Raw genomic sequence first — 24,211 nt, forward strand, 5'->3', positions numbered from 1 at the left:
ACCCAGTTATCTGGTACAGTACCTCACATGACACCCAGTTATCTTTCACACTGCCTCAGATGGCACTAAGTTAACTGGCACATTACCTCAGATGACACCCAGTTAGCTGGTGCAGTACCTCAGATGACACCCAGTTATCCAGTAGAGTACATCAGATGGCACCCTCTTATCTGGTACAGTACCTCAGATGGCACCCAGTTATCTGGTACAGTACCTCAGATGGCACCCAGTTATCTGGTACAGTACCTCAGATGGCACCCAGTTATCTGGTACAGTACCTTAGATGGCACCCAGTTATCTGGAACAATGCCTCAGTTGGCACCCAGTTATCTGGTACAGTTCTTTAGATGAAACCCAGTTATCTGGCAAATTTGAACAGCTCCAAAAGCTCCATAACCTTTCGGACAGCTAGAACAATGTTTATAACTTCCTTCAAGCAGTCCAACTTGATTGTTGGCAACCTAATAAAGAAGATGACTTGGCAGTTTCCAGACCCAGAAGTAGCAGTGATCAAAGTGGGCTGTCAATCTTTTCCTCAGCTGTTGGCACTCCACATTATTGGCATATGTGGATAAATTGATCCATAACTTCCTTAGCTCCATGTACCTTACTGCAAATTATTAAAAAATCATTGAGGTAATGAACTGCTGCCTGAGATAAAAGGGAAAATAATGGAACAGTTAACTTCAGGTGTCTATGAGGGTTTTTGAGGAGAATGAAAGTCTGAATGAGGTCAGTGCTAGAATCAGAGGGATTGCACCCAAATGACACAGTGTCAAGGGTAATGTATGACAGAAAAATGACAAAATGCTGAAAGTAAGGAGTACAAAACCATGGTGCATCCAGTACTACTGTTTGGTATAGAAACATGGACAGTAAAGGCAGAGCAGTTGAGAATGCTAGAGGTGATGGAGATGAAGTTCTTGTGACAGGAAGTAGGATACACACTATGGAAAAGAGAAAGAAATGAGAACATCAGAGCAGAAGTCACATTAGCTCCAATTGCAAAAAAGTCAAAGAGAACAGATTATGGTAGTTCAGACAAATGCAGAAAAGGAGATGACAGTCTGCTGAAGAAGATTTGGGACAGACAGGAGGAAGGCAAGAGGAAATGAGGGTGTCCAGCAAAGAGGTGGATGAACTGTGTGAGAGAAAACTGTGTCAGACAAGTATGAGTGTCAAAGAAGGTAGGAGAGTGGCACTGAGTAGGGAGAGACGGCAACATTTGACATGACATCCTGACCCCCTGTAGAAAATGGGAAAAAGGGTGTTGATGGTAATGCTGAGCAGAAGTACCAGCTGACATGAATTAGCACTCTGACAGTCTCTCATTCTGGTGCCAAATGACTAAATGGTAAAACTGACAAACAATTACTTTAAAGTACTAGAGTAAATAAAATGGGGCGATGTTTGAGTCAACCATTTATGAGGACAAAAAAGGCTTCTAGGTCTCAAACCCAGAACTAAAAACTCTAACCTTATCCAAAAAGCTAGAACAGTAGCACAAACACCTGGAAGTGATTACCTTGCCTAAATACCAGTAAAGGGGATATGCCATGAAAATTCTGCTGTGCTGTTGCCTGATATGTTCCTTCTTTATTCAAGTGTATCCTTTCTTTTCAGGATCTGAGCTATTGAAATATGATTATTGTTTTCCATCCTATATTACAATTATTATTATATGATTATTGTCTTCCATCCTATATTATAAATATCTTGTCATTTAATCTCCAAGCTTGCCTTTACTCTTACTATAACACTCCTAGCTTGAAATGTCATCAGAAATGCCCCCAATCCTGAAATCATCTGAGAATTAGACAGCATTCCAAAAATAATCCCATTCCATGCCAAATTGACAGAATATGGCATGTTAGTAAACTGCATTCCCTGAAATAAAAATACCTAGTCCCAATCATTTGTGGTGTACCCCATGTTTAATGACCCCTTTCACCCAACTGACCAACTGTATAAGGGATAGCGGCACAGATCCATATTTGTTACTTTGTTTTTTAATAAAACAAAGAAACAGAGGAAGGTCACCCCTCTAATTCTGGAACAACTGTGAAAGAACAAGACGGGCACAAATTGCCAATATCAAAAGCATTGGCAACCAAAAGTTATAGGAAGAAGGTGCTTATCAACTTCATTAACTTAGAAATTGATAGAATAAAAGCTGTGCCTTGGCCAGCATTTACCAATAAACTCTTAGCAAGTTGCCTATATTATGTGGATGCTAAACTCAGTAAATGTCGCAACCATCAATTCAGAAGAGTACTCAAAGTATGAGACATAACAATTACTTATGACACTAAACTGCAAGCCCCAAAACTCAGAGATTGTACTATGAAGAAGTGGGGCAGTTGTCACTTCTATGTGAGGGAAAGTTCAGAAGGAGAGTGGCCCTCAGTGACAGCTGATGAGATATTAGCTGGTGAGGAACCTACACACCGGTACTCTCCCTGCCCTCCCAACTCAGTGATAACAGCCAGCTCTGATAAAACAGCAGAATACCATCAGGGACTGGCATAATACAATGCCTGAGAAATGAAATGAGAAGCATATTAATACCCATTTCCCAAACTGAGCTATGCCCAGAAAAAGCATAAATAATACTAACTATCCTATGTATGTGCTATTTTATTATATTTTTTAATATTTTTGTATTAACTAAGTACTTACCCTTCTGAAAGACATAACTGTGGAAGTGGTAAAACTAACTTGATTAATAAATGCTGGTGTTCAGGGATGTAGTCCTGACAGAACTAAGACAACAAAGCCCTGGCAAATAACTGCCCCATTGACAGACTTAAGTAATCTTGAATCAAAGAAAGATAGATGCAGAGAGGAGTTAAGATCAGGGGAGGGAGGGTGGCCTAATGGTTAAGGTGTTTGCCTTACAAACACAAGGTGCAGGGTTTGAGTCTCACAAGGGATAATTGGCTAGGCTTACAATGGCTCTCAAGGGCAGTTAGCTTAGTACTAACCTATGAACCTATGAACCTAAGTAAGGCAACAAACACACACCACAACTTAAGGCAAATACTAGCCATCACCTAGCTCACTACAAACCTCCAACAAATAATCCAACTCACCTAATCACTGCTTTAGCGAGAAGAAAACTGAATGAGCCACGAAAGCAGTCAACATGCACTCAGGCAGCTGCTGTACCAAACTGGCATAACTTCCCCTCAACAAGCTTTAAATACCCCTTAAGAACAGGTGACACCCCTCTCCCCTTTCAAGTGTGGACAGGCAAATTACATTTTCTTATCAGTTATTTAAAAAAATAACAATAACATCAGAGACACTTTGGATAGTGATACTAATAGGGAAAGGGTTTTTCATTAGGTAATATGTAGGTCTGGGCAATGGGGCTTTGCCCCTTTTCCTAACCCCAGGCCTATACACTACCTGATGAAAAAAACTTTCCCTAACAGTACCACTACAAAAGATACTTGGACACATTTCTCATACATTTATTTATTTATTGCATTTGTTGACCGGGAAAGCCCACTGGGCCAAGAAGAGCCCATTTTTAGTGGAGGCCCCAGGAGAAAAGCTCCACAGAATTATATAATTACAATTCAATAGTAATACATACATAAGTAAAAGAAACAATCTTGATACATAGAATGAGTAGAAGATAATTTGAAAAGAAAAAAAATAGGACATTGTCTTTGCTATAATTACATTATCATAAAAAGAATTTGAGTAAAAAAGGGCATAGTAATTGCATTAATTACATACAAAAGATTCCTACTATTTGTGATAGTTAAACTGTGTAAAGTTTAGGAAGGAAGTTATGTGCTGGGAAATTGCATTACAATCATGCTCAGTCCTAAAACTATTCTCTTACCTAGCCGTTACTCTAAACCTAACCTGCAAACATTCATGCACACATGCTGCCACCCCAAATGCGAAAACTTTTGGTATATCCAAAACCTTTAGCAATAACACACTCACCCACTTAGCATAACTCACAGAACATAACCAATATATGTATACCCAGTCTTCAACATTCTGATGTGCAGTAAACTCAGCACTTGGCAATAAATGCTGCTGATAAAAAAACACAGCACTTTGTCAGCAAAGTTAACAATCGACAAAGTGAATTGTTGTTATATGGCTAGATACATTGTTTAATAATATAATTGCCATATGCATCCTTTGTAACACATTGGTATTAACTCATTCACTCCAACTGAGCTCAGGAAGTTTGCACTGTAACTTCCAATGGGCAGAGCCTAAGCCTTTTCGGGTCTATATTACATGATTGAAGAGACACTTCTTTGAACACGTAATGATCGACCACAAAAAACCAAAATCCCTAAACCGTGAACAGCCACGTCCGCAAATTTTTTCCTAGGGAAAAAATTCAGTTGGCTGTTCCCGGGGTTTACCCTTTTCCCCAATGTAGAGTGATCTCGGAGTTAGGGGTGTGGGGGGGGGCAAAGTCCCCCACTTAAGTTAGAATTTGAAGTGTGTGTATTGTGTTTACGGCCCCGCAAACAAATTTTTTCCCTAGGAAAAAATTTGCAGATGTGACCATTCACGGTTTAGGGATTTCGGTCTTTTGTGGTCGATCATTACATGTTCAAAGAAGTGTCTCTTTGATCATGTAATACAGACCTGCCTTTTCATAGAATCAAATTATGTCCTCACATTTCAAACAAATGTTCATATCTCTGGAACCATAAGGATTATTAAAGAAGTATAAATGTCAAACTCTTCAGCACAAACTATTTTTATAGTGGTAGTATTTTTAGGTTCTAGGTCTTAAACTGAACTGTATAAGTCACAGTAAATGCACTATTACATTTGTAATATTTTGTGAACAACTTACAATATCTCAGCAACCACTCAAGTTACACACATGCTGTCAGAAGCATTTTATTCATCTAGCTGAGAGCTTTCATATGAGGCTAAGGAGTTCTGTCTGTTACTTGGTTGTTGAACTATTTAGAAAAATGTGAACATGATATCTATATGAATTAATATCATAAAAACAACAGTTAATATCTCATTACCTGCACTAGACAGAGATAAAATATTAATGCAGCCGAGTTTTCCATTGTGTAAGCTTTAAGATGAAATCTTTAAAACCTTGTACATAACATGGTTTTGGAATTATTGATGGAAATATGAATAAACAATATTTGATGCCTACAGGCGTCAGTAGGAGTTAAATGCAGATGTACCTAGAGGTGTCACTCGGATATAATAAGTTAAGGCTGCTTTATCAGCCTCTGTTAAATAATCCATGTATTTCAGTGTAATTACCTTTTATCATGGTCTAGAATGGAGGATATATTTCTCAGTTTTGTCTCAGTTATATAGTTAAATATGATGATATTGTGGTCAGTGTTTAATAATGTGGGATTAACTATGGAGAGAGATCAGTTACATGCAGCATTCATAACATTTAATATTTTATTACCAGCACTTGGACTGCAAACATTTATTTCAAACTACTTTGATGAATAAAATTCAACATTATTTTTTTTTTTTAGCAGTGTCAGCGTTGCAGTTGCTACCATACCTCCCTTTGGTGCAGAAGGTTGTAGGTTCTGACACTGTTGTACAACATAAGGGGGTGTTGATCTCTTGAGTATGTCATCCTTTGGATAAGGTGTTAAACCAAAACACAATCAGCTTGACTTGGTGGTAGCACAGGTGGAAGTAAAAGATCTCACAGCACCTATTGAAAAGAGAAGGGATCCTTTATTAAAAACATAGAATACAATATATACATTCTACATACAAAATCCACAAATTATTTTCAAATATTTATGTTATTCATGCATTTTCAACAACTTAATTTTGTTTAAACTTACAGCTCCCCCACTCTTTCTTCCAAAACCAAAATCGTATTTTCTTCAACATTTCTGACAATACCCATTTTCCATTTATTTTATCTCATTCATTCTTTCATAAGATATAATCCATATTATACAGAACAGTTTATTATCTAATTTATCTATATACTTTTGCTTCCTTTTCATAATGTCCATATTCTTTTATATCCATATTTATACAATTCACATTTGTAAGTCCTGTTAAATATTTTATTGCATATTTCTTTCCATAACTGGTTCACTCTATTACATTTCAAAAAAATGTTTAGTTTCTAATTCCTCACAATACGTACAAACTCTGTCTTTTATTGATTTATATGGCATATTTGCCTTTACCTGCAACTTGTCTATAGGTAATCTCCATAAAAAATCTGTACATTCGACATATTTTTCACAACTTTTCATTCTTGCTTTTACTGCCTTCACTTTTTTATCTTCTAGCTGTTTCTAAGGATACACATAATAAAACTTTTTGATTATATTTTCATACCATAGTCTTCTGTTCTTATTTATATTTAAGTCAACCTTCAACAGTAATATTTTTCTTGATATATCATTTCATGTAAGTAATTCATTTACTTTTTTGAGAACGTTTAGTTTTCCCTATACTGATTTATATTTTGCTTCTATAATTTTTGTTAACAAATTCTATTCTTCTTGCATTCCTCCTAATAATTTATTTAGGTTTAATGAGGCTATATACACAACTAGGTTTCCTAGACCCAAACCTCCTTCCTTTTAATTAAAATATAAAATTCCTCTTTTAATAGGATTCAACCTAGATCCCCATATGAATGTAAATAACATATTCAATAAATCTTTTTCACATTCTGGTGATATCATAAAAATGCTTACTTAATGTGCTGTTTTGCCTAATACCACTGAATTAAAAAATATACTTTTTTCTTATATGACAGTTTAAAAGTTCTCCAGAGTATATATGTACTTCTTATTTTAAATATTGCATCTTTCCATTTTGTGATTCTTGGCTGTTCATTAACAAACTTTATTCCCCAAATTTTTATTTGTTCATTATTAAATTGAATACCTTTTATTTTTCCAGAGAATCCTAGTCCTTTACTTTTTTCTTCATTAATACTTAACCCTAATGTTTTTAGTTCTGTGTTATGTGCCTGAATAGCTATATCCATCCATTTCTCATTTTTTACAAGTAATACTAAATCATCCGCATTACAGAACATCACTGGAATCTGAATACCTTCTGGTGAACAATAAGTAGCTTCCTCTAATGTTCTATTTATATTTGAAAGTATTGCATTCATACTTAATGCAAATAGTATACTGCTTATTGGACACCTTTGCTTAATACCACTCTTTAATTATTTTTTAGTCCATTTATTACCAATCTCACTTTATTCTTATCATAAACTGATTTTAAAACAGTGTTTATTTTATCACTTATGTTATATTCTGTTAATATGTCTGATAATGTTTCATGCTGCATCTTATCAAAAGCTTTACTTATGTCACAGACTAATGTTTTCAGTTCACTTTTCCTATTTATTAGATCATCCACAAATCTTCTTATTAACTTTAATAATTTTGACTTCCTTTTTCTCTTATTCCAAATACTGATTCAGTCAGTATTTTATTAACCTTACTAATTATTCTAATTTCTATTATTTTAATAAAGATTTTATAATTCACATTATTTAAAACTAGAGGTCTCCAATTTTTTATGTTTGTTTTGTCTCCCTTTTTCCCACCAAATTTAATTGCTCCTATACATATTTTATCATCATTTATTCTCTTGTCAAACCATTCATTCAATACTCCTTTTGCCATTCTTGCATGTCCTTGTACATTAAATATTCCAGTCCATCTAAACTTGTGGCTGCCTCTATATTTGCTGCTTTAAATACATTTTTAACTTCAGTCATTGTAATTTTTCTTCCATTTTCGTATTATCTTTGCCCATTTTTTTTTTAAGTTCCATTCTTTTTCCTTTATAATGTTGTCTATTAGAAAGGTTTTAAGACTATGTCTTTTATTTGCTTGCATGATTTCTTTTTGTGTATTAACTATACACCCTTCCTCATTCCTTAACTCTGTTATTATACTTATTTTTTCTTTAACCATTTTACTAAGGTATGGTGCTACTTCTTCCTTTCTTCCTTGCAAAAAATATCTTTGTTTAAATTTTTTTTAATTTTCTCTTGATTCCTTTCATACAATCATCTTTCTTTTTCTAAAAACTCTTATTTATTGTCTACTATAAATCTAAAAACTTGATTGCTGATTTCTTTATAATTGTCACTATCTTACATTCTTTTTGTCCTTTGCCATTCTAGTATTATTTTTTTATATATTTTTCTTTCAAACTAAACCCCCAATCTGTTCAGTTTGTATAAAATTCTCTAATATTCATATGATCTATCCATAACTGTTGTATAGTTTATTTCACTTTTTCATTTAGGTCTGATTCATCAATTCATTTTATACCTCTGTTTATTCTTATATAGCCTATTCTTTCTGGAATTTCTATCCAGATTGCTGCATGATCTGAAAAAGCTTTAATTTTAACTCCCTGATGCAATACATGTATACTTTCTGATACTATAAAATAATCAGTTTCGGGATTACTCTTTCTGTATGTCTAATTTTCATTTTTTCCACAAAACAATTTTACAGCTTTTAATTGTATCAAAAATAATGTTTACATCTTCCCCTTTTTTCGTCTAGTCTTAGATTAGCATTTCAGACTTAATACCATTATAACAGTATGCAAAAATGGAATTGAAGATATTTTTAGAATAATGGAAGTGTCAACATGTTACCTCTAAATCTATCTATCCACATTGAATGTCCATCTATGTGCCATCAAAAACCTCATGAAGAAATCATAGAAAATTGTCTTCTGTTACTAGTTGCAGACCTGACTTTACTGGACTTCAGAAATACTCCACTGCAAAGCCTGGCTGCATGGCACAGGGAGATGAAGCCCTGACTGTGATCCTGGTGATCAGAGTTTAATCAGCCCTGCCACTGAAGGAGCAATGTGAGGAGGAGGAACAGTGAAGGAACATGACCTGCTCACCTTTTTCAAGAAGGGATTTCCACACATTTGGAGGCAAATAGGATAGTGCAGTATCCTTCCTGGAGACCAGAGAAAAAGACCACCATTCATGCGGGGGTAGGTGGAGGCAGGGCTGCTTGAAGGCAGTACCCCATGCAGAAGTGAGGGGACATCCTTCCCAGACAGCCCAGTACATGTCATTCCCCAGTACCATGCCAAGTGAATGAAGTAAAGCTGGGGAGGAAACTATAAAATGCCCAAACCACTCTGATGGCTGCCTGAATGATGCTGTCTCTTGGTTATCTTGCACCTGGCAGGAAACAAATGGGTTGATTGAACAAGAGACCAACCTGATGGTCAGCAGGCAGTGAAGACAAAACGTAGCAAAAGGAAAAAGAAATGCTTCACTGCAAGATGTAAGTGAAGCAGAAGACAATGTTTTGATGCTTGTTGTTTGGATTGCGGAGGGGAAACTGCTAAGAACAGACAGGTGACATCTGTTCAAAACTAATGTACATCATCAGGACTGTGTAGAATGCAGGGAATGGGTTTTGATGCCTTCAGAAACAGGAAGGTAGTGGGCAGTGTCCTAAACAATAGCCAATGAGGTCATAAAATGGGCATTTCCATAGGAGGCTATGAAGGAGAGCTGAATTTACCAGACTGTAGCATTCAGAGGAATTGTCAGAATACTTGTGATTACATGTACTTCCTGGCATATTAGCAGCAGTGTAGAACACAGAATCCCTTAAATGTCTGAGATTTGAAGGATTGCTTATGATGTTATCTAGCTATTCTGAAGGTTCAAGAAGTGAAAAGTACTGAAAGGTATGAACATTACTGACATATTTTTTCTGTTGTAGTTATAAAGTGTTTCAACTTTGTATCTGAGAAAAGGATTTGCCTTATTACACATGGAGTCTGGATTCATTACTGCCTATACTAAGTGTACACAATCTGTATTCAAGAACATCCCTACCACATTTTTTGTGCTTTATAGTCACTCAGAAAGATTACAATAAGTGTACATATAGTCTACAGTTTGTGGTAACCTTTATGAGTCCCACTCGATATTTAAGGCTTACTTGAGCAATATCTACCCCTCCTTCATATATACATATATATATATATATATATATATATATATATATATATATATATATATATATATCTAAGGTTCCAGTTAGATGACGGAAGACGCATTCTTTGTCAAACTTGAAATAAAAGTCAAAAAAGGCCCAAATAACACTATAAGTCCCAAGTGATATAAACAGCTTAAAAAGAAGATAAATATTGGGACATGGCTCCAAAATCCAAACGAAATGCAAAAATCCAAAGTCCAAAAAGAGTGTGGAATAGTAAAAAAGGCCTTTATTCAGGAACACAAGCGCTTTCACATAGCTTCTTCAGGTGTATATTAATCAAGTATAAAAGACACACCTTTATATATACAAAAAGAGAGATCACATGTTCACATTACAATTAAGTTAAAGGTATAGAATCATCCTAAGAAATACATATATAAATAGATAATTACCTACTAAAATACTGTCATATGAATAAAAATATATATATATATAAATTTATATATATATATATTTTTATTCATATGACAGTATCTATTTATATATGTATTTATTATCTGTAATGTGAACATGATTCTTTTTGTATATATAAAGGTGTGTCTTTTATACTTGATTAATATACACCTGAAGAAGCTATGTGAAAGCGCTTGTGTTCCTGAATAAAGGCCTTTTTTACTATTCCACACTCTTTTTGGACTTTGGATTTTTGCATTTCTTTTGGATTTTGGAGCCATGTCCCAATATTTATCTTCTTTTTAAACTTGAAATAAAGAAAAGGCAAAATGACGAAGCGGCATATAAGCAAATTCTTTCCCTGGGAAAGAAATCACTTGGCAACTTTCATTACTTTGCCATTTTCAGTACTGTAGTGCGAGCTCAGAGTTTGTATATTTAGGTAGGCGTGTGTGGGTGGCACAGCCACCCACGTTGGGGGATGTGGGGGGATGAAGCCCCCCACTTTATGCAATGTTTTAGGCTTCGACATTGTAAGCTTTCACTTACATGGGGTCAATTAATCATCGGTTGCTTTTTTAAGTGTTCGATGATGTAATATGGGCACCTTCAAGAATGCATGGATCATGCAATCCCAAATAAAACCAAGACCCATTCCCCCAAAGGCAGGCGCCCGGTCTGGTGGACCCCAGCCATAAACAAACTTTCCAACAAGAGGAGGAAGCTACTACATGACAGAGCAAAATCCCTAAAAGGGAAGGCATCTCTGATCAGTACTAGCAAAAAACTACGATCACTCATAAAATCATCCAAGGCCAACTTTGAGAGAAAAATCGCAAAAGACACAAAAGACAATCACAAGGCCTTCTTTAGCTATGTTAGAAACCTGGGTGGAAACTCCCAGATATGCTCAGAGTTAGTCCAAAATGACACAAAATACACTGAACCCACTGACATTGCCAACATTCTGGCAGACAGGTTCAGTGCAAATTTCTCTTCCCCTCCCCAAAAGGAGAAATAACTATCCCAGCAGAGTGTAGCCTCCCTAACATCTCAGATGCCCAGGTGAGAGCCGCCCTCTCTAAAGCTAAAAACACAGCATCAATGGGACCGGATGGTGTCCCAGGCTGAGTGCTACATGAATTCCAAGAGGAACTAAACCCACACATAAGGCTGCTGTTTAATCTTAGCCTTACTACAGGATACGTACCCAAAGAGTGGCGTACGGCAACAGTGGTCCCACTTCACAAAGGCGGTGCCTCTACGGACCCTGGAAATTACCGCCCCATAAGCTTGACGAGCCTGGTCTGGAAAGCTATGGAGAGGATCATTATGGAACTCATAAACAAAGACGTTGGGGACCTACAGACATTGGATCCTACTCAATTTGGCTTTGTCAAGGGCAGATCCTGCCTTTTGAACTTGGTCGACTTTTTTGAAACAGTCACTAAGGCCATTGATGAGGGTAAAGCAGTTCACACAGCCTGCCTTGACCTTGCAAAAGCCTTTGACACAATACCCCACTCGGGCATCATAGACAAACTCACCAGCTTAAATGTAAACCCATATGTCACAAGATGGGTTGAAAACTGGCTCAAGGACAGAACCCACAGGGTCAGAGTTGCTGGAGCTATGTCAGACTCTAAGCCAGTCACAAGCGGTGTCCCACAGGGCTCAGTCCTGGGACCCCTCTTGTTCGGCATTTATTTTTCCGAAGTACAGGCAAACATAGGACGATTGTGGCTGACAAAGTTCGCAGATGACTGCAAACTGGGCGCCATAATTGATACTCCAGCGAACACAAACATCCTTCAGAGAGGCCTCATAGAAATGAATAATTGGTGCCAGAGCCATGGCCTTAAGCTGAACGCCAAAAAATGTATAGTCATACCCTTTGGGAAAAACAAGGTACCGACAAATTACCACATAGGCGGTAATCCATTGGCACGGAAGAGGTAATCAGGGACCTAGGGACCCAGGTTGACAGTAACCTCTCATTTGACACTCACATTGCCAAAGTGGTTAGGAAGACCTTCTATATTGCCCACCTTATCATGAAGGGTTTCACATCTAGATCAAGAGAGGTCATTGTGCCCCTGTACTCTTCTCTTATCAGGCCAATGATTGAGTACAGTGCCCCATTTGGGATGTATCTCCCCCAACACCTGCAGCAGTTGGAAAGACCCCAAAAGTTCCTCACCAAAAGGATAAAGGGTCTTAAACATATGTCATATGCTGCCCGACTGAAAAAACTCCAGCTCTATTCAGTCACATACCGCCTACTCAGAGGTGATCTGTGCCTGACGTACAAGGCCATGTCCAATCCTGAATTAATGGACATGCTCCACCTCAGAAAACCCAAATCCATCAGAGCCACGAGAACAAATGACTTAAACCTCAACACAGAAATAAATAGGACGTGCTGGAGGGACAGATTCATAACCCAGAGGCTCCCTACACTCTGGAACAGAATCCCAGTCCATGTTAGGCAGAGCCCCTCACTGACTCTATTCAAGAGAAATCTCGACGAGTGGTTGGGAGATCGTAGGTTTACCCCGGGGGTCATCTCTGTGTCACTACTAGACAGAGGCATAGTAAACTAAACCCTAAAAGGGCATAGTATTCTCATCCTAAGGGGTGGTGTAAGCTACATACACTCTGGCTAGGCTTATAAATGCCTTAGGGCAGATAGCCTAGTACGAACCTATGAACCTATGAACCTAATATAGACCCTATATATATATATATATATATATATGTATATATATATATATATATATATATATATGTATATATATATATATATATATATATATATATATATATATATATATATATATATATATATGTATATATATATATATATATATATATATATGTATATATATATATATATATATATATACACACACACACACACACACACACACACACACACGTACGTATGTGTGTCTGTGTGTGTATGTATATGTATGTATATATATATATATATGTATATATATATATATATATATATATATATATATATATATATATATATATATATATATATATATATAGGTAGATATGGGTCTACTTTGTTTCATTAAATCTCATTTCACTGAATTTCATTTCACCTTATCCACATTGTTGAAAACACAAATTAGTGAAAACTCATTTCACTGAATCTCATTTCACTGAACTGAACTTAGTATATATGGCACTGTGTAGAGTACTGTAAGGCAAGTAAAAGGTATATGCCCTTTTCCCCACTGTAGTGCAATCCTGGAGTTAGTATATATAGTTAGGGGGTGTGGGGGCACAGCCCCCCACATTGGAGGTTGTGGGGGGCATAGCCCTCCACCTTGCTTGTTTTATATTGTATTTTACCAAAAACTTCAAAACAATACATTTTAAACAATAGGCATTCATAGTTGCAACACCAATGACTAACTCTCTCCAGAAAACAAAATGTGCCCAAACTAAGTAGGGGGCCTCGCCCCCCACACCCCCCAATGTGTGGGGCTGTGCCTCCATACCCCCTAACTGTATATACTAATTCTAGGATCACACTACAGTGAGGAAAAGGGCATATACCATTTACATGCCTTACAGTACCTTTACACAGTGCCATATATACTAACTGCTGTTCAGTGAAATGAGTTTTCAGTAATTTGAGTTTTCCACGAAGTGGTTGGGATGAAATGAAATTTATTGAAATGAGATTCAATGAACACAGTAGACCATATATAGATATATATATATATATATATATATATATATATATATGTATATATTTATATATATATATATATATATATATATATATATATATATATATATATATAGATATATATAGATATATATATGAAATTCATTTTTATGCATACCATTCGATTTAGGAATTTAGCTAAAGATCATTTTACGATCACTGATGTCATTGCAAGTTTTTGTGGATTAAGGATGAAGTAAGGGCTAGGTAAGGGGATAAATTTAGTGTTTTTTATGTCTACTACTGCTGCAAATGGCATTTGTCCTTTTGTCTTGATTGTAGTATTAGAAAAAGTTTTTTATTCTGAAGTAAAGTATAGGATCAGTGTTAGTGAAAAGGGTAGATTAGGTTTATAATGAATTAGTAGGGTGGTTAGGGGTGACAAGGACTTTAGGATAGCCAGTTTCTTTTTGTATTCTAATAGTTGTGACCATCTCCACCAGTAACATAGTCCTAGTTAAGAGTCAGATGGTGGGACTTGCTTATCCAAAAAGACTGTTCAGGAAAACAGGTATACAGCAGATCCTACAAGAAAATGGGAGTACAAGAAAACCTTAAAATTGCAAGCAAAAGTCATTTAAAAATAAATGTCATTGTGTTAACTACAATAATAATTGATTATATTTAAAGTACAGTTGACATATTTTTGTTTACAGTATTTGCAGGGAATAAATTCTGCCATTTGACATAGAACATAAATTAACTGTATATTTACCTAGGTAGGTAGAAATGTAGCTGGAAAGAATTGGCTGAATTAGCCAGGTTCATTAAAATACTTATGTGATGTAAGCTGTGTAAGGTGTGTTTTCATAGACTTGTTAAATAAAAGCAGGCTTTCGGCCTTTAGTAAATTTTGAGGTGAGGCATTCCAGTTTGAAGAAGACATTAGAAGGCTTTGTCAGTAGTGTTATATGGAGTCGGACTAATTACTGGTTATTGTTATTCTGCGGTGTGTAACTACTGTTCTGTCCTTTGTGTAGAAAGTTGCCATTTCTGTGTGAGTAAGTGGGATTGCATATTTAACCCCTGGCAATGGGACATTAATAGCAATAGATGTGAAACTTTGTATGAAACTTTTAGCTGAGCAAGATTTTTATCTGCCTGTGCATCTGTTTGTTTATTAAAGGTTAAAGTTTGATTAAATTCTAATTATATGCAATACTATTGGGTTTTAGTGAGAGAAATGAGCATATCAACTTGGTCCACTGTTACTAGGGTGTGGTGAAGGGAGCAGCTGTCCCCAGCACAATGTGTCAAGAAACATGATTGGCAAATGGCAATCACTTGGTAGTGCAATATTGGCATTCAGAAATGAATGCTGATACTGCATTTCCAGTCATGCCTAAAGTGCTTCAGCATCTCGTGTGGTATTTAGACTGCAGCAAACTGCTTGTTATATTTCAAGCAAATGGCTTGCTAAAGTTTAAAAAGAACCTTTTTTGTAGGATGAGGGGGTGGTTCTCAATGTGTGAGGAGGAGAGGACTTGCTTTTTGGTCCTCATCTTACAGTTGCTAGAGTTAAGGGGAGCACCAAATCAGGGAGCTGCATAAGGCACCACAACATGCAGTGACAGCTCTTGACTGCATGCTTGATTTACTGTTTACCTTAAATGAGAACCGCACCCACAGACTGAAAAGAAAAACAGTTATTTCATCTTGTCTTGATGTTTGCTACATTTTAACGCCACGTCAGGACTCTATGTACTTGTTTTTTATATTTTTAAATGCAGTTCCAGAGTCCGCCCACATTGGGCCAGCATCTTGATTTTTTAGTCTACCTCTAGGTATCCCACAGTGCAGTGTTTGGCTTTAAAATATTACATAACAGTCCCTAAGTTCCTGTCAATGCACTGACTTTACATGTGTTTTCACATATACCCTGCTTTCTTTTAGTGAATGGGGTTTACCATTGCTTGCTTTTCAATGACGTCCTAAAAGATAAACAGGGATAATGTTACAGAACAGTATTTTCAGTACCTGTTACTTCCTTTTCCTTCTAATGGAATGATTTTCGTTCTTTTGTTATGTCTGAATTGTAGTCCTTAAACTCCTCTATCCTCCCCAAACACCTTCATTTTGTATCTGTCAAAGTGGCAAAAGTTCCCTACCTAGAACTCTTTAACAAAAGCCCCTGGGAGGGTATCCTCCTGAGTTCCTAAGCACCTTATAGCTGGCTATAACCTTCTATAGCTAATTCCCATATGACCTCTCACACTCTGTAAATATTGTAAATAACTTTTGACTTTAACTGTGTGAATTTGTTAAAATGTATCTGCACAATATTTTTCCACTATGGGCAATATTGCTCACGCTTTGTATTATTTGATATGTATTTGTACTTGTATTTTTATTTTTTATTGGACTACTATCTTTACTGTAATCTGTTTCATGAGCTTTTCTCCCCAGGCGTCCACTGGAAACAGGCTCTCTGGGCCCAATGGACTTCCACGGTAATCAAACTGGAAATAAATAAATAAACAAACAAACAAATAAATAAGTAAAAAGTAATTTCAGCTGTTTGCTGCTGTGACAGATAGCTCACAGCAGGAGATAAAGTTCAAAGAAGTAGCAGGCACTGAGAATACTGTTCTGTGTGATTGTTTGTCTTTTAAAGGTGTCACTGAAAAGCAAGCAATAGTAATTATTTATTTATTTATTCATTGTCATTTGTTTACCAGGATAATTCACTGGGCCATTAAGAGCCCATTTTCAGTGGAGGCCCAGGGAGAAAAGCTACAAAAAAAAAAAAAAAAGAACATGAACATACAAGGAAATGTTACAATATAGTAATTATATGCCCTAGACGAGAAATTGACATTTAGTCAACGTAAAGATAAAACAAAAGTTGTCTGGGCAAACAGAACTTATAGTGTAGCATAAGAGGAAAAAAGGCTAAACATTGTATTAAGTTCCTGCAAAAAGTGTAGTTAAGCCATCAATAAGCATTTAGTAGATAATGTCTATTGAGGTAAGAATATTTTTGTGGAAATAGAGACAAAAAAGTTTTAAAGGGTGGAGGCTTAGTACAAGTGCAGTTCCAGACAGAGGAAAGATAATGCCATAAAGAATTTTTAAATGAAGCATGATTCTTATTGGTTCTTATTATTAATGGTAAGACATTCCAGGTTCTACCTACAGAACACGAGTAAAGAAGCTGGCCAGCAGATAAGTTTGCCTTGTGGACCTGCAAAAGGTGTTGATTTTTGAATTGGAAGAACCTTTTAGGATGGCAGTAACTAAATAATGAACTAAGAGCAGGACAGTGTAATGGTTTATAAATTATTTTATGTGCAGTTGTTATTTGCAGGTAGTAGAGATAATATGGAAGTTCAAGCCAGTTTAGGGAGTAAAGAGCTGTGCAGTGATGGGTATAATGTTTGGCATTAGTGACAAACTTGGCAATTTTGTAATAACATGTTTAAAGCTTTGTTTTTAGGGAGGATTGTAGGTTAGTAAGTAGAGGGCCACCACAGACGAGAGAGGGAAGTAGGTAAGTGGTAGCAAGGACATGTTTAGTGGAGGGGATAAGGAAGTGTTTGCACCTGTACAGAATGCCTATCTTTTGGTGTGTTTTGCTGATGTTGTGATGAATGTGCAGGTTAAATTTTAGATGTTTAGCTATTACTACCCCTAGTAGTTTGGTGTGGGTAACAACTTTAATTCTGGTATTGCTTTGAGAAAATACAGTGAACTGGGTGTTATTTATGGAGGCTGGTTTTTTAGCTGTAGATAGGGTTAGTTTGGTTTTGTTAGGATTAAGGAACAGATGATTATTGTATAACCAGGTCTCTATGGAGGTAAAGGGCAGTTAAGTAATTTGTTGAAGATCAGGCATGGAATCAGTGGAACATATAATTGTAGACTCATCTGTGTATTGCATGCAAGAATCCTGGCTAAATGAGGACTGGAGATTAATAATAAAGATGCTGAAAAGGAGGGGTCCTAATATTGAGCCTTGGGGAACACCAGTAGGGGTGTGAAGATATGGAGAGAGATAGTTTTGCCATTTAACTGACTGCTGCCTGTCCGATAGGTAATTGAGAACCAGTTGAGAAAGGAGAAGGAGACACCAGTTTTTGAGAGTTGAACAAGGAGTAGGGGGTGAGAGAGAGTATGAAAAGCTTTAGATAGATCAAGAAATAGGGAGGAGACAATTGTCCCTGTGTCACGTGCTTTGTTACCAGTACCCATGAAGGATATCAAGGTGGTCATAGTAGTATGATTTGGTCTAAGTCCATGTTGTGTGGAGGATAGGATATGGTAACTAAGAAGAAAGTTTAGCAGTGCTATATGTATACATTTTTCAAGGATCTTGGAGATAAGAGACGGTAGTTTGAGATGTCAGTAGTATTGCCACCTTTATGAAGGGTTAGAATACATGCTTTTTAAAAAACTTTGGGACATAGGATACTAGGATGGATCTGTTGAGGAGAACCTCTTGCTGTGAGATGGCAAAACTGACTGCTAGGGGTGTGGGGGGCTTCCTCAATCGGTGAGCAGGCACTAGCACAGATAAGATTGAAGCTAAACTTAAAGTATTTAAGTAACACTTTGAAATAAAAATACACTAAATATGTACTACAAATATATAGGGATAGTACCCTACTCCATCAGGGTCAGTCTTATAGATTATGGCATGCCAACATTTTTGAAAATGCACTTAAAAACTTTTTTCTTGTGGGCTGCTTAAAAATAATGAGGAACCACATCTCTTGTATACAATAATGCAGTACAGTGTAGCTTTATTTAATACTTAATATTTCACATGGGGTAGTCGCAAGAAGATGACTGTGGTGAGACAAAACTAAAAAAAAGAAAAAAATAAATAGGTGTCATTAACCATGGCAATGAAAGGTACAGTTTACATTTCCAAGACAGTGTATTCTAAAGTGAGAAACCATTAGAAGTATTAACAAAACTAAGAAGAAGTTAGGGAGAAATAAAGTTCAGACAGATTATCCAGGTAGAGAAAGGAAGAGCAATTAGAAAGGCATACGGAGTTCCATACAGTAGAAAAAAGGGCAAGAGAGTGCTACAGACTACACATCAACAATTAGCAAAATATCCTGAAAAAATGCAAATGTACTACAATTTAACACAGAGCTCAAAATTTGAGCAGACAGTATAAAAACCCAGACTCTATTAGGTAATATCATTTGAAGACAATGTTACATTTCAGCCATTACTGTGCGATATGTTGTATTGTTACTGTCTGCTATAGTCTGTTATTAACAACAAACACAGTACATACTAACAAGTATAGTAATTGCCTGGCAGTATGAGGTGCATAGGGAATACGAGCACTTAAAAAGAGTACAGCAAGTGCATAAAGTATTCAGAACTAAGCAGCTAAAGTCATACAATAGAAATCACCCAAAGCATTGTTATATTGCAAGAATATCAAGAAACAACAGATATTCATGTAAACAATAGATATCAGATATTCCTAGAGGTCGTGCTGGCTAGCAGCTGGAGGGGGTGCTAATGGAAGGGAACTATTTTGCAGGGAGCTAATAATAAAAGAAAGCCATGAATCCAGATTAAATATGGGCCACAGGATTATGGGATACATAGTGGTGGTGCTGCGGTAGCGTTGTCACCTCACAGTTAGATGTTGCCCGTTTGATTCTCAGTTAGAGTGTCTTCTGTGTGGCGACATGCGTGATTGGGTGTTCCTTCGTTGAAGGTTGTGCGTTAGGCCCGGCAAGCCAGCACGTAAAAAACTCTACTGCCAATCATTAGCTGACCGGAGTTCCGCTGTGGCGACCCCTAACCGAGAAAAGCCGAAAGACACAAACAAACAAGTGGCTGACCCAAGATGGTGATGGTGGTGGTGGGGAAAGTGAAGAAAAACAATCAGAAAAACACAGAAAGTTATGTACATGAGTTCTAGAAGGCAAGCCGTGAGCAGGACATGGAGCAGGCACTAGCACAGATAACTTAAAGTAGTTAATAAGCAAAACTTTGAAATAAAAATACACAAAATATACAGTACAGATATAAAGGGATAGTACCCTACTCTCAGAGTAAATTAAACCTGACTGATGAAAAGGAAGGGTATATGTGAAAGCACATGTAAAGTCAATGCACTGACAGCAGCTTAGGGGCTATGATGTAATATTTTAAAGCCAAATACTGCACTGTGGGATAGCTAGAGGCAGACTAAAAAAAATCAAAATACTCGCCCCATGTGGTCAGACTGTGGAACTGTATTTAAAAAAATATTTTAAAAAGTACATAGAGTCTGTTGCCTCACAGCAAGAGGTTCTCCCGTTCGATTCTCTGCGGGAGCACCTTCTGTGTGGAGTCTGCATGTCCTCCCCATGGTTGGGTGGCATTCGAAAGACATGCATGAATGGGTGTGCGTTTGCTGAAGGCTGGGTGTCAGGCTGGCAACTCGGCACCGTAAAAAAAAAATCTACTGCCAATCATTAGCGGACCGGAGTTCCGCTGTGGCCACCACTAACTGGCAAAAGCCAAAAGAAGAACATAGAGTTCAAAAGTAGTGTTAAAATGTAGCAAACATCAAGACATGATGAAATAACTGTTTTTTTTTTCAGTCTGTGGGTGCGGTTCCCCTTTAAAGTACAATTTATGGAACTCTAGAAGCCATTATAATGGGGTCGTAGAAGGAATGAGTATAATGTTAGTAAAATATAAAGAGGGTGCTTCACTGCGGTGATGGTATATTTTAGGCCATGTAGTTTGGAAATAATTTTTGCTGTGTTACCTGAGATGTTTAATGGACTGCCAAAACTTCTTGGGCACTCCTGGTAGCTTTATTTGTGAGTTCTGTAAACAGAAAGCATTTACCTTGTTAGTATTTCACTGTTTTTTTATTTTTTTTTATTTTTAGGAATTCTGCCAGTTTTATAGTATCGCTGGGTTTGTTTTCTAATCTGCCATTTGTACATTAACTGTGTTGGACATCCTGCAAGATGTAATTTACTCTCTCGTTAGTATTTTTTGAAAGTGTATTATATGTAGTATATGTCTCTATGGTGCTTTTTATTCACTTCCCTCTTTGTCTTTTGTTGTTAGTGATATGTCTCAGTCATTGACCTAGATAATGACTGAAAGGGGTCTAGTAGGACCAGTCTGCATATTACTGGTTATCAGATGAGTGCATGCAAACAGCTATTCTTAGTATAATTTCTTGCATCACCGTTTTTTATTATTACTTTTATTAGTTTATTAGTTAAGCTGTTTGGCTGCCTTTGTTAAAAATATTGTTTGATTGGTATAATTTCATCTGGCAAAACAATTACATATGTGTGAAGAAGGTGATTTTTTTATGTTTAATTCACAATCTGAGCTCAGGTCTAAAGCTAGCAAAAGTGTTCATATGCCCATAATTTCTCCTCTTGACTCCAATTCTTATTCTTCTAAATACAATTTACATCCTGTTTTGTTATGTTTTCATTATTGTGTTTTCTGTTTTTCTATGAAGCTTTTTTATTTGATTTGATTTTTTTTATTTTATTTGAATTTGTTAACCAAGGTAAAGTACAGATCACAAATGACCAATTTCACTCTTTTTTAACATTTGCAGATTCACAAGTTTAGGGTTGTCTCTTTTATTCCAAATAAATTAGGTCTAAAATTTGTACATAAGGAGTGTGTTTGATTTATGCTTTAGAAATCCAACTTCATGGTTTAGTATAAATCACAAGAATCTTTTTGTCCATCTTTATATAACTGAGAACAGGCAGTGTTACAATATCAGTATAGCAATCCATTTGAAATGCGGGGGCTGCAGTGGTCTTCTTGCAGCATCTCAATGAAAGAGTATTGAACAGTTTCTCATCTTCTTTCCTCAAAGAATGAACGTTCTGTCTGCCAAGGTAAGTGTTGATTCTCCGCCACTTAAAGCATGCATTAAATATAATCTTTTCAGAAGGTTTGTAGGGCTTGCCCATTGTTCATTTTGCTTGTGAAATCCCAAACATATAAGAGAGTAGGAAAGCATAGAACATTATACAGCATAGTATCTGATAACTGATCTTTTTTGTCTATTTCAGGGAGATGAAACCTCTGATAAGTGGCTCTTTGCGTTGTCCCTTCTCATGAGCAGCTTGTTCATATACAACAGCATGAAGAAGATCGATCGTCATGCGCTGTTTGATCTACAGTATCCTTAAAATCTGTTCTCATCATTTCTGATATCTGCATCAAATATACCAACAATGCAGCATATATACATATATATAGATATATATATATATATATATATATATATATGGGTCACCTTCATTTCGTCGACAGTTCATTTCACCGACAACCAAGTCAGCAGGCCCAATTCAGTGAAACTTCATTTCACCGACACTTCATTTCACCAGCACTCATTTCGTTGAAAATGATATATGGCCTATTCCTCACTGTAGAGCGACCCTGGAGTTAGAATATATAGTAAGTGGGGGTGTGGGGGGTGAAGCCCCCCACATATCATGACGGTTTTACAGTATACAGATGCATTCTTACAAGTGCAATGAATAACTATTGCCAAACAACCATTATAGAATCCCAGTATGTGGGGGGCTTTGCCCCCCCCAAACCCCCCATTGTGGAGGGCTGTGTCCCCACACACACCCTTACTATATATATTCTAACTCCAGGGTCGCTCTACAGTGGGGAATAGGCCATATATAATTTTCAATGAAATGAGTGTTGGTGAATTGCAGTGTCGGTGAAATGAAGTTTCAGTGAATTGGGCCTGCTGAGTTGAGTGTCAGTGAAATGAACTGTTGACAAAATGAAGGTGATCCATATATATACATATATATATATATATATATATATATATATATATATATATATATATATATTGGTAACACAAAAGTATGCATTGCTCGCTACCATTTTGTACAGTAATATTCCTTGATCAAGTTTAGAGGCTTTTCTATCAAGAAGGTGACCATTAAGCTGTGTTTGTATCAGTTCGCTTTCCCTATTTTTAGACTGGAGTCTTTCATATATGCATGATGGCAGCTTGGATCTCATTGAAGTTTTACATTGTAACTCAGATGTTCATCGTGTTTTACTGCTGCAGTCATTACACTTGGGTTATCCTGCCGTCAGGCGGTCCGCAGTCGGCCAGAGTTCCAAAGTCTTGGTCCGGCGTCAGTTGCTGTCACTTCTTCTCTGACGTCAGTGCGCCATGGGTATATAAGATGCATCCAACGCCATTTTCTTCAGTCTTTCTTGCCACGCGGTGCCTGAAGCAAAAGCGGTTCGCAAGTGCCGGTCGGCCGACTCATGAGATTTTTGAATTCGAATTTCAGAACCAAAGTCTTCAATAAAGCTAATTACCCCGTTGGGGAAACTTTTTCTTGCTTCAGACCGATGTCAGTAAAAGTTAATAATTGTATTTCTTGTGGGAAGCAAATACCTCATAAGGATTTTCATTCTTACTGTATTCCATGCCTAGGCCCAGACCACGATGTCACTAGTTGTCGGTTTTGTGCTAGATTTAACAAACGCACTATTAAACATCGGTTTGATTTTGCTCACCATTATTTTGGCTGAAGGTTCAATTATACCATGCCATCGACACACCAACGACCGGAATACACAAAAAACGCAAAGATAAGGATAAGGACAGGCAACCGAAGTCCAAAACCGATGACGAAGCCTCTTCTAGGCCAGTCGCCGGTTCACCGGTGCTCAGTGAGGCGCTTTCGCAGCCCCTGACTCCCGCTGCCTCAGAGCCACAGGCCGCCTCCGACTCCCATGTGGAGACATTTAGGCCTCTGGATACTCAAGGTATTGGGCCTACGGAAACTATTCTCTCAGATGGGTCCGGAGCCGCTGAGCAGGCATCGGCTTCTGAGGGTGTTTTCAGACCTTCACAGATTACTATCAAGACAACAGCCAAGTCAAAAACTCCATTAAAGACAAAGAAACAAGTACAGCATTCTCCAGGACAGGCTTCCATGCCTAAGAAACAGATGCTCAAAATGGCCGAAGACCTAAATACTCTGATCAGGGGTTCCCATCCCCCTCCTGATAAAAGGCCTAGGCAGGATACAGA

The 24,211-nt window shown here is 37.0% G+C and overlaps 1 protein-coding gene across 2 annotated transcripts in view; it reads left to right on the forward strand.

Annotated features, from left to right (window-relative positions):
* LOC122799628 (guanylate-binding protein 1-like) overlaps positions 1-24,211 on the forward strand; it is a 983,968-nt gene that overhangs the window by 207,684 nt on the left and 752,073 nt on the right. For both annotated transcript variants that reach the window (XM_044068815.1, XM_044068816.1), the window contains exon 4: positions 22,203-22,312. In XM_044068815.1, coding sequence (XP_043924750.1) covers positions 22,203-22,312 — 110 coding nt within the window. The remainder of the gene's footprint in view (positions 1-22,202; positions 22,313-24,211) is intronic.

The sequence above is a fragment of the Protopterus annectens genome, chromosome 4.part0, assembly GCF_019279795.1.
Source record: "Protopterus annectens isolate FY-2018-M chromosome 4.part0, PAN1.0, whole genome shotgun sequence".
In the NCBI taxonomy this organism is placed as follows: Eukaryota; Metazoa; Chordata; order Ceratodontiformes; family Protopteridae; genus Protopterus; species Protopterus annectens.